Source organism: Oncorhynchus mykiss, chromosome 14, assembly GCF_013265735.2.
Source record: "Oncorhynchus mykiss isolate Arlee chromosome 14, USDA_OmykA_1.1, whole genome shotgun sequence".
In the NCBI taxonomy this organism is placed as follows: domain Eukaryota; kingdom Metazoa; phylum Chordata; class Actinopteri; order Salmoniformes; family Salmonidae; genus Oncorhynchus; species Oncorhynchus mykiss.
Genome location: NC_048578.1, coordinates 41,120,405 through 41,146,800, shown reverse-complemented (window position 1 = coordinate 41,146,800; position 26,396 = coordinate 41,120,405). Strand labels below are relative to the sequence as shown.

Below are 26,396 nucleotides of genomic sequence, written 5' to 3'. Positions count from 1 at the left end.
CTGAGAGGTCACAGATGGGTCAATTATGTTTTTAACCAATCAGAACAGGTTAGTACTGTGCAAATGTCTGGTGTGTGACGTTAGCGACTGCGACAGATTGTGAAATACACACACACACACACACACACACACACACACACACACACACACACACACACACACACACACACACACACACACACACACACACACACTGTACTCTACCTGCATGTGATGGTCAGTGTTTCATCTGCGTGGATCACGAGGTCTTCTTTGTGGCTGTCAATGGTGGGCGGAGTCATAGAGTAGCCAATCGCCAGACCTCAGGTAACAAAAAACAAAAATCATATGATTCGACACTGACACTCAAAACACTGATTTAATTGGATGAGAAACAGATTTACGTTTCAGATAGGAATAAATATCAACTAGTGGTTATTGGTTTAGTAAGCTCTGCCTGTCGGCTCTGTCAAACCTCCTCAGTGTCACGTCGATTAGGAACTCAACCCGACAGCGGCAGGATGTAATCAACCAATGCTATCAAATGTTATTCATTATATGACACTGTATTCCACTTAGCTCTAGGGCTGTAATATATATATATATGGCTGTAAGGCAATCTGCAGGAATAGAGCAGCACAATACACCCAGATACACACCCCAGCACCACCCGGTCTGAGAAACACCCAGACACACACCTCAGCACCACCCGGTCTGAGATACACCCAGACACAAACCCCAGCACCACCCGGTCTGAGATACACCCAGACACACACCCCAGCACCACCCGGTCTGAGATACACCCAGACACACACCCCAGCACCACCCGGTCTGAGATACACCCAGACACACACCCAAGCACCACCCGGTCTGAGATACACCCAGACACACACCCCAGCACCACCCGGTCTGAGATACACCCAGACACACACCCAAGCACCACCCGGTCTGAGATACACCCAGACAGACACCCCAGCACCACCCGGTCTTTGAAACACCCAGACACACACCTCAGCACCACCCGGTCTGAGAAACACCCAGACACACACCTCAGCACCACCCGGTCTGAGATACACCCAGACACACACCCCAGCACCACCCGGTCTGAGATACACCCAGACACACACCCCAGCACCACCCGGTCTGAGAAGCACCCAGACACACACCCCAGCACCACCCGGTCTGAGAAACACCCAGACACACACCTCAGCACCACCCGGTCTGAGAAACACCCAGACACACACCTCAGCACCACCCGGTCTGAGATACACCCAGACACACACCCCAGCACCACCCGGTCTGAGATACACCCAGACACACACCCCAGCACCACCCGGTCTGAGAAACACCCAGACACACACCTCAGCACCACCCGGTCTGAGAAACACCCAGACACACACCTCAGCACCACCCGGTCTGAGATACACCCAGACACACACCCCAGCACCACCCGGTCTGAGATACACCCAGACACACACCCCAGCACCACCCGGTCTGAGAAACACCCAGACACACACCCCAGCACCACCCGGTCTGAGAAACACCCAGACACACACCCCAGCAACACCCGGTCTGAGATACACCCAGACACACACCCCAGCACCACCCGGTCTGAGATACACCCAGACACACACCCCAGCACCACCCGGTCTGAGATACACCCAGACACACACCCCAGCACCACCCGGTCTGAGATACACCCAGACACACACCCCAGCACCACCCGGTCTGAGAAACACCCAGACAGTCACCCCAGCACCACCCGGTCTGAGAAGCACCCAGACACACACCCCAGCACCACCCGGTCTGAGAAACACCCAGACAGACAAATGTCTTTCAATTCTCTCCCTCTCTCTCTCTCTCTCTCCCTCTCTCTCCTTCTTTCCTCTCTCTCTCTCTCCTCTTTTTCTCTCTGTCCCCTCTCTCCTATTTCTCCCTCCGTCCCTCTCTATCTCTCTCTCTCTCTCCTCTTTCACCCTGCTCTCTCTCTCTCGTCTTTCTCTCGCTCTCTCGTCTTTCTCTCTCTCTCTCTCCTCTCTCTCTCCTCTCTCCTCTCTCTCCTCTCTTCTCTCTGTCCCCTCTCTCCTATTTCTCCCTCCGTCCCTCTCTATCTCTCTCTCTCTCTCCTCTTTCACCCTGCTCTCTCTCTCTCGTCTTTCTCTCGCTCTCTCGTCTTTCTCTCTCTCTCTCTCCTCTCTCTCTCCTCTCTCCTCTCCTCTCTCTCCTCTTTCACCTTGCTCTCTCTGATCTCTCCTCCCTCCACTTTCCTCTTAAATGATCATTAAGCCTATAGCTTCCTGATTCATCACTGTTTCATTAACTCTGGTAATGTGGTTAGATGTGATATAAATGATGTCGCTCTGGAATGCCATTACCTGCCTGAGTCCCAAACAGCACCCTATTCCCTATATACAGGGCCCACTAGGTATAGGGCCCTGGTGAAATTAGGTGCATTTTCTAGGGAGTAGGGTGCTATTTGGGAGACAACCCCTGTACAGTGCCCTGAGGGCACGTTGGTCCCCGGCTTGCATCAAGATGTCCTCCATTGTTCCTGTACCCGAGAAAGAAAAGGTAACTTAACTAAATGACTGTTGCCCCGTAGCACTCACTTCTGTCATCATCAAGTGCTTTCGAAGAGCAAATGTTCTTGTGGCTGAATGGAAAGCAAGTCCCAGCAGCAATGTTCTAACATCTTGTTTTTAATTTTATTTTTTAAATGTAACTTTTATTTAACTAGGCAAGTCAGTTAAAAACAAATTCTTATTTACAATGACGGCCTACCCCGGACAAAACCGGAAGACGCTCGGCCAATTGTGAGCCGTCCTATGGGACTGTGATACAGCCTGGATTCAAACCAGGGACTGTAGTGATGCCTCTTGCACTGAGCTGCAGTGCCTTAGACCGCTGCGCCACTCGGGAGCCAAGTGGAAAGTCTTCCCAGCAGAGTGGAGGTGTCACGGCCTGACCTTATTCTCTATGTTTGGTTAGGTCAGGGTGTGATTTGAGGTGGGCATTCAGTGTTTTCCATTTCTTTGTTTTTGGTGGTCCCCAATCAGAGGCAGCTGTCTATCGTTGCCTCTGATTGGGGATCATACTTAGTCAGCCTTTTTTTCCACCTTTCAGTTGTGGGATCTTGTTTTCTGTTTAGTGTCTGTGCCTGACAGAACTGCTCCCTTTCGTTGTTGTTGTTGTTGTTATTTTTTTTTGTTGGTGTCATCAATAAAAAACCGATGTACGCCTATCACGCTGCGCCTTGGTGTCCTTCTCCCAACGAGAGCCGTAACAGGAGGCTGTTAAAAGCAGCCGGGGGGGGGTACCAGCCGGGGGGGGGGTACCAGCCGGGGGGGGAGACCAGCCGGGGGGGACCAGCCGGGGGGGGGGGGGGGGGGGGTGCAGCCGGGGGGGGTGCAGCCGGGGGGGGGACCAACTCCATATTAATGCCCCTCACTTTGGAATGAGATGATTGACGAGCAGCTGTCCACATACTTTTGGTCATGTAGTGTATATTTTCTATTCATATACTGTCTATATACACCATCCTATATAACTACTGTCTATACTGTCTATATACACCATCCTATATAACTACTGTCTATACTGTCTATATACACCATCCTATATAACTACTGTCTATACTGTCTATATACACCATCCTATATAACTACTGTCTATACTGTCTATATACACCATCCTATATAACTACTGTCTATACTGTCTATATACACCATCCTATATAACTACTGTCTATACTGTCTATATACACCATCCTATATAACTACTGTCTATACTGTCTATATACACCATCCTATATAACTACTGTCTATACTGTCTATACACACCATCCTATATAACTACTGTCTATACTGTCTATATACACCATCCTATATAACTACTGTCTATACACACCATCCTATATAACTACTGTCTATACACACCATCCTATATAACTACTATCTATACTGTCTATATACACCATCCTATATAACTACTGTCTATACACACCATCCTATATAACTACTGTCTATACACACCATCCTATATAACTACTGTCTATACTGTCTATAAACACCATCCTATATAACTACTGTCTATACTGTCTATACACACCATCCTATATAACTACTGTCTATACACACCATCCTATATAACTACTGTCTATACTGTCTATACACACCATCCTATATAACTACTGTCTATACACACCATCCTATATAACTACTGTCTATACTGTCTATACACACCATCCTATATAACTACTGTCTATACACACCATCCTATATAACTACTGTCTATACTGTCTATACACACCATCCTATATAACTACTGTCTATACACACCATCCTATATAACTACTGTCTATACTGTCTATACACACCATCCTATATAACTACTGTCTATACTGTCTATACACACCATCCTATATAACTACTGTCTATACACACCATCCTATATAACTACTGTCTATACTGTCTATACACACCATCCTATATAACTACTGTCTATACACACCATCCTATATAACTACTGTCTATACACACCATCCTATATAACTACTGTCTATACACACCATCCTATATAACTACTGTCTATACTGTCTATACACACCATCCTATATAACTACTGTCTATACACACCATCCTATATAACTACTGTCTATACACACCATCCTATATAACTACTGTCTATACTGTCTATACACACCATCCTATATAACTACTGTCTATACACACCATCCTATATAACTACTGTCTATACTGTCTATACACACCATCCTATATAACTACTGTCTATACACACCATCCTATATAACTACTGTCTATACACACCATCCTATATAACTACTGTCTATACTGTCTATATACACTATCCTATATAACTACTGTCTATACACACCATCCTATATAACTACTGTCTATACACACCATCCTATATAACTACTATCTATACTGTCTATATACACCATCCTATATAACTACTGTCTATACACACCATCCTATATAACTACTGTCTATACTGTCTATACACACCATCCTATATAACTACTGTCTATACACACCATCCTATATAACTACTGTCTATACTGTCTATACACACCATCCTATATAACTACTGTCTATATACACCATCCTATATAACTACTGTCTATACTGTCTATATACACCATCCTATATAACTACTGTCTATACACACCATCCTATATAACTACTGTCTATACTGTCTATATACACCATCCTATATAACTACTGTCTATATACACCATCCTATATAACTACTGTCTATACACACCATCCTATATAACTACTGTCTATACTGTCTATATACACCATCCTATATAACTACTGTCTATACACACCATCCTATATAACTACTGTCTATACACACCATCCTATATAACTACTATCTATACTGTCTATATACACCATCCTATATAACTACTGTCTATACACACCATCCTATATAACTACTGTCTATACTGTCTATACACACCATCCTATATAACTACTGTCTATACACACCATCCTATATAACTACTGTCTATACTGTCTATACACACCATCCTATATAACTACTGTCTATATACACCATCCTATATAACTACTGTCTATACACACCATCCTATATAACTACTGTCTATACACACCATCCTATATAACTACTGTCTATACACACCATCCTATATAACTACTGTCTATACACACCATCCTATATAACTACTGTCTATACACACCATCCTATATAACTACTGTCTATACTGTCTATACACACCATCCTATATAACTACTGTCTATACACACCATCCTATATAACTACTGTCTATACTGTCTATACACACCATCCTATATAATTACTGTCTATACACACCATCCTATATAACTACTGTCTATACTGTCTATACACACCATCCTATATAACTACTGTCTATACTGTCTATACACACCATCCTATATAACTACTGTCTATACTGTCTATACACACCATCCTATATAACTACTGTCTATACACACCATCCTATATAACTACTGTCTATACTGTCTATACACACCATCCTATATAACTACTGTCTATACACACCATCCTATATAACTACTATCTATACTGTCTATACACACCATCCTATATAACTACTGTCTATACACACCATCCTATATAACTACTATCTATACTGTCTATACACACCATCCTATATAACTACTGTCTATACACACCATCCTATATAACTACTGTCTATACTGTCTATACACACCATCCTATATAACTACTGTCTATACACACCATCCTATATAACTACTATCTATACTGTCTATACACACCATCCTATATAACTACTGTCTATACACACCATCCTATATAACTACTGTCTATACTGTCTATACACACCATCCTATATAATTACTGTCTATACACACCATCCTATATAACTACTGTCTATACTGTCTATATACACCATCCTATATAACTACTGTCTATACTGTCTATACACACCATCCTATATAACTACTGTCTATACTGTCTATACACACCATCCTATATAACTACTGTCTATACACACCATCCTATATAACTACTGTCTATACACACCATCCTATATAACTACTGTCTATACACACCATCCTATATAACTACTGTCTTTACACACCATCCTATATAACTACTGTCTATACTGTCTATACACACCATCCTATATAACTACTGTCTTTACACACCATCCTATATTACTACTGTCTATACACACCATCCTATATAACTACTGTCTATACTGTCTATACACACCATCCTATATAACTACTGTCTATACACACCATCCTATATAACTACTATCTATACTGTCTATACACACCATCCTATATAACTACTGTCTATACACACCATCCTATATAACTACTGTCTATACTGTCTATACACACCATCCTATATAACTACTGTCTATACACACCATCCTATATAACTACTATCTATACTGTCTATACACACCATCCTATATAACTACTGTCTATACACACCATCCTATATAACTACTGTCTATACTGTCTATACACACCATCCTATATAATTACTGTCTATACACACCATCCTATATAACTACTGTCTATACTGTCTATATACACCATCCTATATAACTACTGTCTATACTGTCTATACACACCATCCTATATAACTACTGTCTATACTGTCTATACACACCATCCAATATAACTACTGTCTATACACACCATCCTATATAACTACTATCTATACTGTCTATACACACCATCCTATATAACTACTGTCTATACACACCATCCTATATAACTACTGTCTATACTGTCTATACACACCATCCTATATAACTACTGTCTATACACACCATCCTATATAACTACTGTCTATACTGTCTATACACACCATCCTATATAACTACTGTCTATACACACCATCCTATATAACTACTGTCTATATACACCATCCTATATAACTACTGTCTATACTGTCTATACACACCATCCTATATAACTACTGTCTATACACACCATCCTATATAACTACTGTCTATACTGTCTATACACACCATCCTATATAACTACTGTCTATACACACCATCCTATATAACTACTGTCTATACCGTCTATACACACCATCCTATATAACTACTGTCTATACACACCATCCTATATAACTACTGTCTATAGACACCATCCTATATAACTACTGTCTATACACACCATCCTATATAACTACTGTCTATACCGTCTATACACACCATCCTATATAACTACTGTCTATACCGTCTATACACACCATCCTATATAACTACTGTCTATACTGTATATACACACCATCCTATATAACTACTGTCTTTACACACCATCCTATATAACTACTGTCTATACACACCATCCTATATAACTACTGTCTATACCGTCTATACACACCATCCTATATAACTACTGTCTATACCGTCTATACACACCATCCTATATAACTACCGTCTACACACATCATCCTATATAACTACTGTCTATACTGTCTATACACACCATCCTATATAACTACTGTCTATACTGTCTATACACACCATCCTATATAACTACTGTCTATACACACCATCCTATATAACTACTGTCTATACTGTCTATACACACCATCCTATATAACTACTGTCTATACACACCATCCTATATAACTACTGTCTATACCGTCTATACACACCATCCTATATAACTACTGTCTATACACACCATCCTATATAACTACTGTCTATAGACACCATCCTATATAACTACTGTCTATACACACCATCCTATATAACTACTGTCTATACCGTCTATACACACCATCCTATATAACTACTGTCTATACCGTCTATACACACCATCCTATATAACTACTGTCTATACTGTATATACACACCATCCTATATAACTACTGTCTTTACACACCATCCTATATAACTACTGTCTATACACACCATCCTATATAACTACTGTCTATACCGTCTATACACACCATCCTATATAACTACTGTCTATACCGTCTATACACACCATCCTATATAACTACCGTCTACACACATCATCCTATATAACTACTGTCTATACTGTCTATACACACCATCCTATATAACTACTGTCTATACTGTATATACACACCATCCTATATAACTACTGTCTATACACACCATCCTATATAACTACTGTCTATACACACCATCCTATATAACTACTGTCTATACACACCATCCTATATAACTACTGTCTATACTGTCTATACACACCATCCTATATAACTACTGTCTATACACACCATCCTATATAACTACTGTCTATACACACCATCCTATATAACTACTGTCTGTACACCCCATCCTATATAACTACTGTCTATACACACCATCCTATATAACTACTGTCTATACTGTCTATACACACCATCCTATATAACTACTGTCTATACTGTCTATACACACCATCCTATATAACTACTGTCTATATACACCTTGCTATATAACTACTGTCTATACACACCATCCTATATAACTACTGTCTATACACACCATCCTATATAACTACTGTCTATACTGTCTATACACACCATCCTATATAACTACTGTCTATACTGTCTATACACACCATCCTATATAACTACTGTCTATACACACCATCCTATATAACTACTGTCTATACTGTCTTTACACACCATCCTATATAACTACTGTCTATACACACCATCCTATATAACTACTGTCTATACTGTCTATACACACCATCCTATATAACTACTGTATATACTGTCTATACACACCATCCTTTATAACTACTGTCTATACTGTCTATACACACCATCCTATATATCTACTGTCTATACACACCATCCTATATAACTACTGTCTATACACACCATCCTATATAACTACTGTCTATACTGTCTATACACACCATCCTATATAACTACTGTCTATATACACCATCCTATATAACTACTATCTATACTGTCTATATACATCATCCTATATAACTACTGTCTATACTGTCTATACACACCATCCTATATAACTACTGTCTATACACACCATCCTATATAACTACTGTCTATACTGTCTATACACACCATCCTATATAACTACTGTCTATACTGTCTATACACACCATCCTATTATAACTACGGTCTATACACACCATCCTATATAACTACTGTCTATACACACCATCCTATATAACTACTGTCTATACACACCATCCTATATAACTACTGTCTATACACACTATCCTATATAACTACTGTCTATACTGTCTATACACACCATCCTATATAACTACTGTCTATACACACCATTCTATATAACTACTGTCTATACACACCATCCTATATAACTACTATCTATACACACCATTATATTTAACTACTGTCTATTCACACCACTATATACATACAGGTGGAAGAAAACTTATGTGAACCCTTTAAAATTACCTGGATTTCTGGGATTTTTTGTTGTTTGTGTGCTGTGCCTTTTTACTCCACACATAGTGTTGTGTGTTCCTTCCAAACAACTCAACTTTAGTTTCATCTGTCCACAGAATAGTTGGCCAGTAGAGCTGTGGAACATCCAGGTTCTCTTTTGTGAACTTCAGACGTGCAGCAATGTTTTTTTTTGGACAGCAGTGGCTTCTTCTGTGGTGTCCTCCCATGAACACCATTCTTGTTTAGTGAGCAACAGAGATGTTAGCATCTTCCAGAGATTTCTGTAAGTCTTTAGCTGACACTCTAGGATTCTTCTTAACCTCAGTGAGCATTCTGCGCTCTGCTGCAGTCATCTTTGCAGGACGGCAGCAACAGTGCTGGAAGTTCTCCATGTATAGATAATTTGTCTTACCCCTGGACTGGCTGTTAGAGATACTTTAGTAACCCTTTCCATCTTTATGCAAGGAATCTCTTTTGTTTGAGGCATGGTTCACATCAGGCTTCTTCTGAATTGCAAACTCAAAATGGTTTTGTATTGGCAGGGCAGCTCTATCCACCATCTCCAATCTCGTCTCATTGATTCGACTCCCAGGTTAGTTGACTCCTGACACCAATTAGATTTTTTTTAAATAAAAATTGTTATTTCACCTTTATTTAACCAGGTAGGCTAGTTGAGAACAAGTTCTCATTTACAACTGCGACCTGGCCAAGATAAAGCAAAGCAGTTTGACACATACAACGACACAGAGTTACACATGGAGTAAAACAAACATACAGTCAATAACAAACATACAGTCAATAATAAAAGTCTATATACAGTGCGTGCAAATGAGGTAAGATAAGGGAGGTAAGGCAATAAATAGACCAAGTAATTACAATATAGCAATTAAACACTGGAATGGTAGATGTGCAGAAGATGAATGTGCAAGTAGAGATACTGGGGTAAAAAGGAGCAAGATAAATAAATAAATACAGTATGGGGATGAGGAAGTTTGATGGGCTGTTTACAGATGGGCTATGTACAGGTGCAGTGATTGGTGAGCTGCTCTGACAGCTGGTGTTTAAAGCTAGTGAGGGAGATGGGAATCTCCAGCTTCAGTGATTTTTGCAGTTCCAGTCATTGGCAGCAGAGAACTGGAAGAAAAGGCGGCCAAAGGAGGAACTGGCTTTGGGGGTGAACAGTGAAATATACCTGCTGGAGCGTGTGCTACGGGTGGGTGCTGCTATGGTGACCAGTGAGCTGAGATAAGGCGGGGCTTTACCTAGCAAAGACTTATAGATGACCTGGAGCCAGTAGGTTTGGCGATGAATATGAAGCGAGGGCCAGCCAACGAGAGCATACAGGTCGCAGTGGTGGGTAGAATATGGGATTTTGGTGACAAAACGGATGGCACTGTGATAGACTGCATCCAATTTGCTGAGTAGAGTGTTGGAGGCTATTTTGTAAATTACATTGCCAAAGTCTAGTATCGGTAGGATAGTCCGTTTTACGAGGGTATGTTTGGCAGCATGAGGCAAGGATGCTTTGTGCGAAATAGGAAGCCGATTCTAGACTTAATTTTGGATTGGAGATGCTTAATGTGAGTCTGGAAGGAGAGTTTACAGTCTAACCAGACACCTAGCTATTTGTAGTTGTCCACATATGCTAAGTCAGAACCGTCCAGAGTAGTGATGCTGGACGGGCGGTCAGGTGCTGGTAGCGATCGGTTGAAGAGCATGCATTTAGTTTTACTTGCATTTAAGAGCAGTTGGTGGCCACGGAAGGAGAGTTGTATGGCATTGAAGCTCGTCAGGAGGTTAGTTAACACAGTGTCAAAGGAAGGGCCAGAAGTATACAGAATGGTGTCGCCTGCATAGAGGTGGATCAGAGAATCACCAGCAGCAAGAGCGACATCATTGATGTATACAGAGAAGACAGTCAGTCCGAGAATTTAACCCTGTGGACCCCTATAGAGACTGCCAGAGGACCGGACAACATGCCCTCCGATTTGACACACTGAACTCTATCTGAGAAGTGTTGAACCAGGCGAGGCAGTCATTTGAGAAACCAAGGCTGTTGAATCTGCCGATAAGAATGTGGTGATTGACAGAGTCGAAAGCCTTGGCCAGGTCGATGAATACGGCTGCACAGTAATGTCCCTTATCGATGGCGGTTATGATATCGTTTAGGACATTGAGTGTGGCTGAGGTGCACCCATGACCAGCTCTGAAACCAGATTGCATAGTGGAGAAGGTATGGTGGGATTCGAAATGGTTGGTAATCTGTTTGTTAACTTGGCTTTCGAAGACCTTAGAAAGGCAGGGTAGAATAGATATAGGTCTGTAGCAGTTTGGGTCAAGAGTGTCTCCCCCTTTGAAGAGGGGGATGACCGCGGCAGCTTTCCAATCTTTAGGCATCTCAGACGATACGAAAGAGAGGTTGAACAGGCTAGTAAAGGGGGTTGCAACAATTTCGGCAGATCATTTTAGAAAGAGAGGGTCCAGATTGTCTAGCCCAGCTGATTTGTAGGGGTTCAGATTTTGCAGCTCTTTCAGAACATCAGCTATCTGGATTTGGGTGAAGGAGAAATGGGGGAGGCTTGTGCAAGTTGCTGTGGGGGGTGCAAGGCTGTTGACCCGGGGTAGGGGTAGCCAGGTGGAAAGCATGGCCAGCCATAGAAAAATGCTTATTGAAATTCTCAATTTTCATGGATTCATCGGTGGTGAAAATGTTTCCTAGCCTCAGTGCAGTGGGCAGCTGGGAGGAGGTGCTCTTATTAAGTCATTAACCTAGGGTTTCACATACTTTTTTCCAACCTACACTGTGAATGTTTAAATTATGTATTCAATATAGATAAGAAAAAACAATAATTTGTGTGTTTTTAGTTTAAGCAGACTGAGTTTGTCTATTGTTGTGATCTAATTTGGACTAATTTATGCAGAAATCCAGGTAATTCCAAAGGGTTCACATACTTTTTGACTTGCCAATCCTGAAAATTCTTTATTTTTATTTTGGGGATTTGTGTGTGTTGTTTTGTATTGCTAGATATTGCTGCACTGTTGGAGCTAGAAACATAAGCATTCTGCTGCAATATCATCAGCAAAATATGTGTACGTGACCAATAACATTTGACTTGATTTGATGGTGCAGTTAGCCCCCAGCTAGTCAGTACGCGACCAATAACATTTGACTTGATTTGATGGTGCAGTTAGCCCCCAGCTAGTCAGTACGTGACCAATAACATTTGACTTGATTTGATGGTGCAGTTAGCCCCCAGCTAGTCAGTACGTGACCAATAACATTTGACTTGATTTGATGGTGCAGTTAGCCCCCAGCTAGTCAGTACGTGACCAATAACATTTGACTTGATTTGATGGTGCAGTTAGCCCCCAGCTAGTCAGTACGTGACCAATAACATTTGACTTGATTTGATGGTGCAGTTAGCCCCCAGCTAGTCAGCTAGTTCCCTCAACATGGAGACAGAATCATATACTCTGATTCTACAAAATATTAAGAACAGTTAGCCCACAGCTAGCCAGCTAGTTCCCTCAACATGGAGACAGAATCATATACTCTGATTCTACAAAATATTAAGAACAGTTAGCCCACAGCTAGCCAGCTAGCTCCCTCAACATGGAGACAGAATCGTATACTCTGATTCTACAAAATATTAAGAACAGTTAGCCCACAGCTAGCCAGCTAGTTCCCTCAACATGGAGACAGAATCATATACTCTGATTCTACAAAATATTAAGAACAGTTAGCCCACAGCTAGCCAGCTAGCTCCCTCAACATGGAGACAGAATCGTATACACTGATTCTACAAAATATTAAGAACAGTTAGCCCGCAGCTAGTCAGTTAGCTCCCTCCACATGGAGACAGAATCATATACTCTGATTCTACAAAATATTAAGAACAGTTAGCCCCCAGCCAGTCAGTACGTGACCAATAACATTTTATTTAATTTGATGGTGCAGTTAGCCCGCAGCTAGCCAACTAGCTCTCTCAACATGGAGACAGAATCATATACTCTGATTCTACAAAATATTAAGAACAGTTAGCCCACAGCTAGCCAGCTAGCTCCCTCAACATGGAGACAGAATCATATACTCTGATTCTACAAAATATTAAGAACAGTTAGCCCACAGCTAGCCAGCTAGCTCCCTCAACATGGAGACAGAATCGTATACACTGATTCTACAAAATATTAAGAACAGTTATCCACCAGGCTATTCCAGTAGTTAGTAGCTCCTTCATGATGTTTCTGAAATGACCTCAGCCTACTCTCCTCTCCCCTCATTCTACATATCATTCTTCCAGGCTATTAGAGTGGTTAGTAGCTCCATGAGACCAACATGAGAGACATCGATAATAAGAGCTGTGTTACCCAGAACCGTCTGTACAGCACGACAGCTGTGATGGACTCTAATGCACTTCAGTCTAAAAGGTGGGCCCAGCAGCCCAGCTCTCTTATGATGGGCATTACTCACATGGGTCTCTCAGGTTAAATGTTCCAGTACTGTTCAATCTACAGTGTGAGTTTGTTATTACAGTTTTTTCTCAATTGCTAAAACACTAAAAACCATTGGTTGAACAAAGTTCTCAGTTGCCTGGACTCATTTAGCTAATTATGCAGTCTGTTGTCAATACCTTAAACCATTTCACGTGATAAAACACAATTTGCAGATCTCACTTTAGACTTTTCATCGAAACGGTAAACTCATTTTCATTCTCAAAACACATTCTGCACTCTAATGCACATGTCATCCATACTGGTAAACACAAGTGGCAACAATCAAATACAAATAGAGAACACATGTCATTGATTGAACACAACCACTCAAAATGGATTTAACCTGTTTCAAATGATGCGACAGAACCAATATAAGCCAGTTCAGAGAGCAAACAGGTTGTTGAAGATGGGAAGGAGAAAGTCTGAGAATGGATACTGTAGTACAGTGCATTGTAGGCTGTATACTGTACAATGGACAAATTGTATGGCCCTGAACATTGTGCTTTCCATTTATTAACAGTACTGACTACTCAATAGATTTTGACTGACCCCAAAATAATAATAATAATAATGTGAAAAAATATGAATTTTTTTTTAGATAAAAAATGTACTTCTCCCTGAGAATTGTATGTACCCCTATTCTTCTATTTTTCGGTGTATTGTTCACTGTCTGCTTGAGAGTGTAGATAATTTTGATCACTTTGTTCGTGATTTGTAGCAGGGTTTGATTTTGAACAACAGGTAACACTGTTTTGAGGCGTTATGTTTAATTTTGCGAGAGGAGTCAGAGGTTTATGTAAATAGTGCTTGAAGATGAGGTTTTGTGTTTAATGGTTTCAGGAAATGGAGCAAGGTGAGAGAGAGAGAGAGAGAGAGAGAGCGAGAGAGAGAGAGCAGGGTGAAAGAGGAGAGAGAGAGGAGAAGAGGAGAGAGAGAGAGAGAGAGAAAGACGAGAGAGAGAGAGAAAGACGAGAGAGAGAGAGCAGGGTGAAAGAGGAGAGAGAGAGAGAGAGAGAGACAGCAGGGTGAAAGAGGAGAGAGAGAGGAGAAGAGGAGAGAGAGAGAGAGGAGATAGAGGAGAGAGAGAAGAGAGAGAGAGAGAGAGAGAGAGAGAGAGAGAGAGAGAGAAAGACGAGAGAGAGAGCAGGGTGAAAGAGGAGAGAGAGAGGAGAAGAGGAGAGAGAGAGAGAGAGAGAGAGAGCGAGAGAGAGAGAGAGAGAGAGAAAGAGAGAGAGAGAGACGAGAGAGAGAGAGCAGGGTGAAAGAGGAGAGAGAGAGGAGAAGAGGAGAGAGAGAGAGAGAGAGAAAGATGAGAGAGAGAAAGACGAGAGAGAGAGAGCAGGGTGAAAGAGGAGAGAGAGAGAGAGAGAGACAGCAGGGTGAAAGAGGAGAGAGAGAGGAGAAGAGGAGAGAGAGAGAGAGAGGAGATAGAGGAGAGAGAGAGAGAGAGAGAGAAGAGAGATAGTAGAGAGAGAGAGAGAGAGAGAGAGAAAGACGAGAGAGAGCAGGGTGAAAGAGGAGAGAGAGAGGAGAAGAGGAGAGAGAGGGAGAGAGAGAGAGAGAGAGAGAGATAGAGAGAGAGATGATAGCTGTAGAGTAGGTATATCTCGGTCATTGTGGTAATTTGGGGGTAATTTCCCATAGCAAATGTAATTAGTCCTCCAGCAATTTTCAGAAAATGACAAAAAGCACTAGCTACTTATTTTAGCCATTCTCCTCCCGATAATCTAACTTTTTTTGAAACGTGGAGAGACTCATAAAGACTCGTACTAGAAGGTCTGTGACATAGATGACAGATAAGACCAAATGCACCAACACCACTCGGATGATTTCGCTAACATTTACTTTTGGACTTCATGCCAATCAAACCCAATTGTTTTCTGAACGGACAGGACATTGTACAGACACGACCACATTCCTCACATCCTGCTGCCCAAGGAGCAACAATAGAGACATGGCCATGTGATGTAAATATTTGAATCTCAGCCACAGAGTTAGAGGTGTTTAGGGTTAGTTTGAGTTTATCTCAGTGGCAGCTCAGCCTGTACTCCTAGTAGCCTTGAGACAGCCGTAAGGGCACCATAACTTTACAGTGTGTTGTATCGATATGTTAGTACTAGGTAGTAGTTAGGATATGGTTTAGCGTTGATCCCGGTGGTAGGCCTGTACTCCTGGCACTGTGGAGACAGCCGTAAGGGCACTGTAACTTTACAGTGTGTTGCAGGGTTCCCCAGCTGGCGGCCCGCGATTGGTTACTGAGCAAATGTTTCTCAAAAATGTTTTATTTCATAACAATTTGTCATTGTTGGACATAAAAGACCGTAAAAACACCAGGAAATCAGCTCCAAGTGATTTTCATTTAAGAAATTTGTTCCCAAGTATTCCCACAGATAATAGAGAGACATGTGATCGTAGACAAAGTCAAACATATCTATTCGTGCTTCCTGAGGTCAATTTGCAGTTTGCAGTATTAACGTTAATTCAACACCATGCAGGTCTGAGTTATTAATGTTATTATTGTTATTAATGTTATTAATGGTATTAATGTTAATTCAACACCATACAGGTCTGAGTTATTAATGTTATTAATGTTATTAATGTTAATTCAACACCATACAGGTCTGAGTTATTAATGTTATTAATGTTAATTTAACACCATACAGGTCTGAGTTATTAATGTTACTAATGTTATTAATGGTATTAATGTTATTAATGGTATTAATGTTAATTCAACACCATACAGGTCTGAGTTATTAATGTTACTAATGTTATTAATGTTAATTCAACACCATACAGGTCTGGGTTATTAATGTTATTAATGTTAATTCAACACCATACAGGTCTGAGTTATTAATGTTATTAATGTTAATTTAACACCATACAGGTCTGAGTTATTAATGTTACTAATGTTATTAATGTTATTAATGTTATTAATGTTACTAATGTTATTAATGGTATTAACGTTAATTCAGCACCATACAGGTCTGAGTTATTAATGTTACTAATGTTATTAATGTTATTAATGTTATTAATGTTACTAATGTTATTAATGGTATTAACGTTAATTCAGCACCATACAGGTCTGAGTTATTAATGTTACTAATGTTATTAATGTTAATTCAACACCATACAGGTCTGGGTTATTAATGTTATTAATGTTAATTCAACACCATACAGGTCTGAGTTATTAATGTTACTAATGTTACTAATGTTATTAATGTTATTAATGTTATTAATGTTAATTCAACACCATACAGGTCTGAGTTATTAATGTTACTAATGTTACTAATGTTATTAATGTTATTAATGTTATTAATGTTAATTCAACACCATACAGGTCTGAGTTATTAATGTTATTAATGTTAATTCAACACCATACAGGTCTGGGTTATTAATGTTATTAATGTTATTAACGTTAATTCAACACCATACAGGTCTGAGTTATTAATGTTATTAATGTTAATTCAACACCATACAGCTCTGAGTTATTAATGTTACTAATGTTACTAATGTTATTAATGTTATTAATGTTATTAATGTTAATTCAACACCATACAGGTCTGAGTTATTAATGTTACTAATGTTACTAATGTTATTAGTGTTATTAATGTTATTAATGTTAATTCAACACCATACAGGTCTGAGTTATTTATGTTATTAATGTTACTAATGTTATTAATGTTATTAATGTGAATTCAACACCATACAGGTCTGAGTTATTAATGTTATTAATGTTAATTCAACACCATACAGGTCTGGGTTATTAATGTTATTAATGTTATTAACATTAATTCAACACCATACAGGTCTGAGTTATTAATGTTATTAATGTTAATTCAACACCATACAGCTCTGAGTTATTAATGTTACTAATGTTACTAATGTTATTAATGTTATTAATGTTAATTCAACACCATACAGGTCTGAGTTATTAATGTTACTAATGTTACTAATGTTATTAATGTTATTAATGTTATTAATGTTGATTCAACACCATACAGGTCTGAGTTATTTATGTTATTAATGTTACTAATGTTATTAATGTTATTAATGTTAATTCAACACCATACAGGTCTGAGTTATTAATGTTGTTAATGTTAATTCAACACCATACAGGTCTGGGTTATTAATGTTATTAATGTTATTAACATTAATTCAACACCATACAGGTCTGAGTTATTAATGTTATTAATGTTAATTCAACACCATACAGCTCTGAGTTATTAATGTTACTAATGTTACTAATGTTATTAATGTTATTAATGTTAATTCAACACCATACAGGTCTGAGTTATTAATGTTACTAATGTTACTAATGTTATTAATGTTATTAATGTTATTAATGTTAATTCAACACCATACAGGTCTGAGTTATTAATTTAATTAATGTTAATTCAACACCATACAGGTCTGGGTTATTAATGTTATTAATGTTATTAACGTTAATTCAACACCATACAGGTCTGAGTTATTAATGTTATTAATGTTAATTCAACACCATACAGGTCTGAGTTATTAATGTTACTAATGTTACTAATGTTATTAATGTTATGAATGTTATTAATGTTAATTCAACACCATACAGGTCTGAGTTATTTATGTTATTAATGTTATTAATGTTACTAATGTTATTAATGTTATTAATGTTAATTCAACACCATACAGGTCTGAGTTATTAATGTTATTAGTGTTATTAATGTTACTAATGTTACTAATGTTATTAATGTTATTAATGTTAATTCAACAACATACAGGTCTGAGTTATTAATGTTATTAATGTTATTAATGTTAATTCAACAGCATACAGGTCTGAGTTATTAATGTTATTAATGTTAATTCAACATCATACAGGTCTTAGTTATTAATGTTATTAATGTTAATTCAACACCATACAGGTCTGAGTTATTCATGTTATTAATGTTATTAATGCTATTAATGTTAATTCAACACCATACAGGTCTGAGTTATTCATGTTATTAATGTTAATTCAACACCATACAGGTCTGAGTTATTCATGTTATTAATGTTAATTCAACACCATACAGGTCTGAGTTATTAACGTTATTATTGTTATTAATGGTATTAATGTTCTCCACAAGTGCTCTGTTTCCTTTCCCACTTTCCACACACACTTTATCCCTCCACCTGTTAGTCACTGATATGGATGGGAGCAATAACATCGAAATGTACTGTCATCCATCGTATCTCTCTGCTGGTGAAGAACCCCAGTACAATAGACAGTTCATCTGCTCTTTAATCAAGTCCCACACGAGTCATTATTTCTCTTCACCACTCAAATGTGTACATTCAATATCTTTAATAAAGCCCACAAAAGCCCACGTGATGAAATCATATCTTCCTTCGCCACCCGGGGAATGACAGCAGGCAAGGCACCTACACCAAGCTGGCTGGATGAATGGCATTACATTTTGTCCAGTGTGGTTTTACTGATAGACAATAAACAATGAGTGGGTCTGAGGTGGGAAGAGAGCATTGGGAAGCAGAGGTGGTCCGTGAATGGTATGGTTCCCAGACCCTTCTCCCAGGGGGTTATTCCTGCCTTATGTCGGCCTCATATTTTCCTGGTCCTGGGGGGTAACCTGCCTCATATTGTCCTGGGGGGGTAACCTGCCTCATATTGTCCTGGGGGTGACCTGCCTCATATTGTCCTGGGGGGTAACCTGCCTCATATTGTCCTGGGGGTAACCTGCCTCATATTGTCCTGGTCCTGGGGATAACCTGCCTCATATTGTCCTGGGGGGTAACCTGACTCATATTGTCCTGGTCCTGGGGGTAACCTGCCTCATATTGTCCTGGGGTAAAACCTATCTCATATTGTCCTGGTACTGGGGGGTAACCTGCCTCATATTGTCCTGGTCCTGGGGGGTAACCTGCCTCGTATTGTCCTGGTTCTGGGGGGTAACCTGCCTCATATTGTCCTGGTCCTGGGGGTAACCTGCCTCATTATGTCCTGGGGGTTAACCTGCCTCATATTGTCCTGGTCCTGGGGTGTAATCTGCCTCATATTGTCCTGGTCCTGAGGGGTAACCTGCCTCATATTGTCCTGGTTCTGGGGGGTAACCTGCCTCATATTGTCCTGGTCCTGGGGGTAACCTGCCTCATATTGTCCTGGGGGTTAACCTGCCTCATATTGTCCTGGTCCTGGGGGGTAACCTGCCTCATATTGTCCTGGGGGGTAACCTGCCTGATATTGTCCTGGTCCTGGAGGTTAACCTGCCTCATATTGTCCAGGGGTAACCTGCCTCATATTGTCCTGGGGGGTAACCTGCCTCATATTGTCCTGGGGGGTAAACTGCCTCATATTGTCCTGGGGTTAACCTGCCTCATATTGTCCTGGTCCTGGGGGGTAACCTGCCTGATATTGTCCTGGTCCTGGGGGGAACCTGCCTCATATTGTCCTGGTCCTGGGGGGGACCTGCCTCATATTGTCCTGGTCCTGGAGGGGAATCTGCCTCATATTGTCCTGGTCCTGGGGTGTAATCTGCCTCATATTGTCCTGGTCCTGGGGGGTAATCTGCCTCATATTGTCCTGGTCCTGAGGGGTAACCTGCCTCATATTGTCCTGGGGGGTAACCTGCCTCATATTGTCCTGGTCCTGGGGATAACCTGCCTCATATTGTCCTGGGGGTTAACCTGCCTCATATTGTACTGGTCCTGGGGGGTAATCTGCCTCATATTGTCCTGGTCCTGAGGGGTAACCTGCCTCATATTTTCCTGGGGGGTAACCTGCCTCATATTGTCCTGGTCCTGGGGATAACCTGCCTCATATTGTCCTGGGGGGTTAACCTGCCTCATATTGTACTGGTCCTGGGGGGTAACCTGCCTCATATTGTCCTGGTTCTGTGGGGTAACCTGCCTCATATTGTCCTGGTCCTGAGGGGTAACCTGCCTCATATTGTCCTGGGAGGTAATATGCCTCATATTGTCCTGGTTCTGGGGCGTAACCTGCCTCATATTGTCCTGGTCCTGGGGGTAACCTGCCTCATATTGTCCTGGGGGTTAACCTGCCTCATATTGTCCTGGTCCTGGGGGGTAACCTGCCTCATATTGTCCTGGGGGGTAACCTGCCTGATATTGTCCTGGTCCTGGAGGTTAACCTGCCTCATATTGTCCTGTGGTAACCTGCCTCATATTGTCCTGGGGGGTAACCTGCCTCATATTGTCCTGGGGGGTAAACTACCTCATATTGTCCTGGGGTTAACCTGCCTCATATTGTCCTGGTCCTGGGGGGTAACCTGCCTGATATTGTCCTGGTCCTGGGGGGAACCTGCCTCATATTGTCATGGTCCTGGGGGGGAACCTGCCTCATATTGTCCTGGTCCTGGGGGGTAACCTGCCTGATATTGTCCTGGTCCTGGGGGGAACCTGCCTCATATTGTCATGGTCCTGGGGGGGAACCTGCCTCATATTGTCCTGGGCCTGGGGGGTAATTTGCCTCATATTGTCCTGGTCCTGAGGGGTAACCTGCCTCATATTATCCTGGGGGGTAACCAGCCTCATATTGTCCTGGTCCTGGGGATAACCTGCCTCATATTGTCCTGGGGGTTAACCTGCCTCATATTGCCCTGGTCCTGGGGGGTAATCTGCCTCATATTGTCCTGGTCCTGAGGGGTAACCTGCCTCATATTTTCCTGGGGGGTAACCTGCCTCATATTGTCCTGGTCCTGGGGGGTAACCTGCCTCATATTGTCCTGGTTCTGGGGGGTAACCTGCCTCATATTGTCCTGGTCCTGGGGGTAACCTGTCTCATTATGTCCTGGGGGTTAACCTGCCTCCTATTGTCCTGGTCCTGGGGGGTAATCTGCCTCATGTTGTCCTGGTCCTGAGGGGTAACCTGCCTCATATTGTCCTGGGGGGTAACCTACCTCATATTGTCCTGGTTCTGGGGGGTAACCTGCCTCATATTGTCCTGGTCCTGGGGGTAACCTGCCCCATATTGTCCTGGGGGGTAAACTGCCTCATATTGTCCTGGGGTTAACCTGCCTCATATTGTCCTGGTCCTGGGGGGTAACCTGCCTGATATTGTCATGGTCCTGGGGGGGAACCTGCCTCATATTGTCCTGGTCCTGGGGGGTAATTTGCCTCATATTGTCCTGGTCCTGAGGTGTAACCTGCCTCATATTGTCCTGGGGGGTAACCTACCTCATATTGTCCTGGTTCTGGGGGGTAACCTGCCTCATATTGTCCTGGTCCTGGGGGTAACCTGCCCCATATTGTCCTGGGGGGTAAACTGCCTCATATTGACCTGGGGTTAACCTGCCTCATATTGTCCTGGTCCTGGGGGGTAACCTGCCTGATATTGTCATGGTCCTGGGGGGGAACCTGCCTCATATTGCGCTGGTCCTGGGGGGTAATGTGCCTCATATTGTCCTGGTCCTGAGGGGTAACCTGCCTCATATTTTCCTGGGGGGTAACCTGCCTCATATTGTCCTGGTCCTGGGGGGTAACCTGCCTCATATTGTCCTGGTTCTGGGGGGTAACCTGCCTCATATTGTCCTGGTCCTGGGGGTAACCTGTCTCATTATGTCCTGGGGGTTAACCTGCCTCCTATTGTCCTGGTCCTGGGGGGTAATCTGCCTCATATTGTCCTGGTCCTGAGGGGTAACCTGCCTCATATTGTCCTGGGGGGTAACCTACCTCATATTGTCCTGGTTCTGGGGGGTAACCTGCCTCATATTGTCCTGGTCCTGGGGGTAACCTGCCCCATATTGTCCTGGGGGGTAAACTGCCTCATATTGTCCTGGGGTTAACCTGCCTCATATTGTCCTGGTCCTGGGGGGTAACCTGCCTGATATTGTCATGGTCCTGGGGGGGAACCTGCCTCATATTGTCCTGGTCCTGGGGGGTAATTTGCCTCATATTGTCCTGGTCCTGAGGGGTAACCTGCCTCATATTGTCCTGGGGGGTAACCTACCTCATATTGTCCTGGTTCTGGGGGGTAACCTGCCTCATATTGTCCTGGTCCTGGGGGTAACCTGCCCCATATTGTCCTGGGGGGTAAACTGCCTCATATTGTCCTGGGGTTAACCTGCCTCATATTGTCCTGGTCCTGGGGGGTAACCTGCCTGATATTGTCATGGTCCTGGGGGGGAACCTGCCTCATATTGTCCTGGTCCTGGGGGGTAATTTGCCTCATATTGTCCTGGTCCTGAGGGGTAACCTGCCTCATATTATCCTGGGGGGTAACCAGCCTCATATTATCCTGGTCCTGGGGATAACCTGCCTCATATTGTCCTGGGGGTTAACCTGCCTCATATTGCCCTGGTTCTGGGGGGTAATGTGCCTCATATTGTCCTGGTCCTGAGGGGTAACCTGCCTCATATTTTCCTGGGGGGTAACCTGCCTCATATTGTCCTGGTCCTGGGGGGTAACCTGCCTCATATTGTCCTGGTCCTGGGGGTAACCTGCCCCATATTGTCCTGGGGGGTAAACTGCCTCATATTGTCCTGGGGTTAACCTGCCTCATATTGTCCTGGTCCTGGGGGGTAACCTGCCTCATATTGTCCTGGTCCTGGGGGTTAACCTGCCTGATATTGTCCTGGTCCTGGGGGGAACCTGCCTCATATTGTCATGGTCCTGGGGGGGAACCTGCCTCATATTGTCCAGGTCCTGGGGGGTAATCTGCCTCATATTGTCCTGGTCCTGAGGGGTAACCTGCCTCATATTGTCCTGGGCGGTAACCTGCCTCATATTGTCCTGGTCCTGGGGATAACCTGCCTCATATTGTCCTGGGGGTTAACCTGCCTGATATTGTCCTGGTCCTGGGGGGAACCTGCCTCATATTGTCATGGTCCTGGGGGGGAACCTGCCTCATATTGTCCTGGTCCTGGGGGGTAATCTGCCTCATATTGTCCTGGTCCTGAGGGGTAACCTGCCTCATATTGTCCTGGGCGGTAACCTGCCTCATATTGTCCTGGTCCTGGGGATAACCTGCCTCATATTGTCCTGGGGGTTAACCTGCCTCATATTGTCCTGGTCCTGGGGGGTAATCTGCCTCATGTTGTCCTGGTCCTGAGGGGTAACCTGCCTCATATTGTCCTGGTCCTGGGGGGTAACCTGCCTGATATTGTCCTGGTCCTGGAGGTTAACCTGCCTCATATTGTCCTGGGGTAACCTGCCTCATATTGTCCTGGGGGGTAACCTGCCTCATATTGTCCTGGGGGTTAACCTGCCTCGTATTGCCCTGGTTCTGGGGGTAACCTGCCTGATATTGTCCTGGTCCTGGGGGGAACCTGCCTCATATTGTCCTGGTCCTGGGGGGTTAATCTGCCTCATATTGTCCTGGTCCTGAGGGGTAACCTGCCTCATATTGTCCTGGGGGGTAACCTGCCTCATATTGTCCCCGTCCTGGGGATAACCTGCCTCATATTGTCCTGGGGGTAACCTGCCTGATATTGTCCTGGTCCTGGGGGGAACCTGCCTCATATTGTCCTGGTCCTGGGGGGGAACCTGCCTCATATTGTCCTCGTCCTGGGGGGGTAACCTGCCTCATATTGTCCTGGGTTAACCTCCCTCATACTGTCCTGGGGGGTAACCTGACTCATATTGTCCTGGGGGGTAACCTGCCTCATATTGTCCTGGGGGGTAACCTGCCTCATATAATCCTGGGGGGAACCCGCCTCATATTGTCCTGGTCCTGGGGGGGACTTGCCTCATATTGTCCTTGTCCTGGGGGGTAACCTGCCTCATATTGTACTGGGTTAACCTCCCTCATATTGTCCTGGGGGGTAACCTGACTCATATTGTCCTGGGGGGTAACCTGCCTCATATTGTCCTGGCGGTAACCTGCCTCATATTGTGCAGGTTAGTGGTGTTGCCTCTCTTTGTCCCGGTCGGGCCAAGGAGCATTGTGAAGCAGTAGCGGTCCGTGAATCATTCCCAGACACTCTCCCAGCACGGACACTCTCCCATACACGGACACTCTCCCAGCTGGGTATTCCTGCTTCACTCTCTCCCAGCTGGGTATTCCAGTCTCACACTCTCCCAGCTGGGTATTCCTGCCTCACACTCTCCCAGCTGGGTATTCCTGCCTCACACTCTCCCAGCTGGGTATTCCTGCTTCACTCTCTCCCAGCTGGGTATTCCAGTCTCACACTCTCCCAGCTGGGTATTCCTGCTTCACTCTCTCCCAGCTGGGTATTCCTGCCTCACACTCTCCCAGTTGGGTATTCCAGCCTCACACTCTCCCAGCTGGGTATTCCAGCCTCACACTCTCCCAGCTGGGTATTCCTGCTTCACTCTCTCCCAGCTGGGTATTCCAGTCTCACACTCTCCCAGCTGGGTAATCCTGCTTCACACTCTCCTAGCTGGTTATTCCTGCTTCACTCTCTCCCAGCTGGTTATTCCTGCTTCACTCTCTCCCAGCTGGGTATTCCAGTCTCACACTCTCCCAGCTGGGTATTCCTGCTTCACTCTCTCCCAGCTGGGTATTCCTGCCTCACACTCTCCCAGCTGGGTATTCCTGCTTCACTCTCTCCCAGCTGGGTATTCCAGCCTCACACTCTCCCAGCTGGGTATTCCTGCTTCACTCTCTCCCAGCTGGGTATTCCTGCCTCACACTCTCCCAGCTGGGTATTCCTGCTTCACTCTCTACCAGCTGGGTATTCCAGCCTCACACTCTCCCAGCTGGGTATTCCTGCTTCACTCTCTCCCAGCTGGGTATTCCAGTCTCACACTCTCCCAGCTGGGTATTCCAGCCTCACAATCTCCCAGCTGGTTATTCCTGCTTCACACTCTCCTAGCTGGGTATTCCTGCTTCACACTCTCCCAGCTGGTTATTCCTGCTTCACACTCTCCTAGCTGGGTATTCCAGCCTCACACTCTCCCAGCTGGGTATTCCTGCTTCACACTCTCCCAGCTGGGTATTCCAGCCTCACACCATCCCTCTATAGATTCCTGCCTCACACCATCCCTCTATAGATTCCTGCCTCACACCATCCCTCTATAGATTCCTGCCTCACACCATC

The 26,396-nt window shown here is 43.0% G+C and overlaps 1 protein-coding gene across 4 annotated transcripts in view; it reads right to left on the bottom strand.

The window, feature by feature from the left end:
- LOC110487799 (vascular endothelial growth factor receptor 3) overlaps nt 1–26,396 on the bottom strand; it is a 255,210-nt gene that overhangs the window by 166,484 nt on the left and 62,330 nt on the right. For all 4 annotated transcript variants that reach the window (XM_036943557.1, XM_036943558.1, XM_036943559.1 and 1 more), the window contains exon 2: nt 205–301. In XM_036943557.1, the coding sequence (XP_036799452.1) occupies nt 205–301 (97 nt within the window). The remainder of the gene's footprint in view (nt 1–204; nt 302–26,396) is intronic.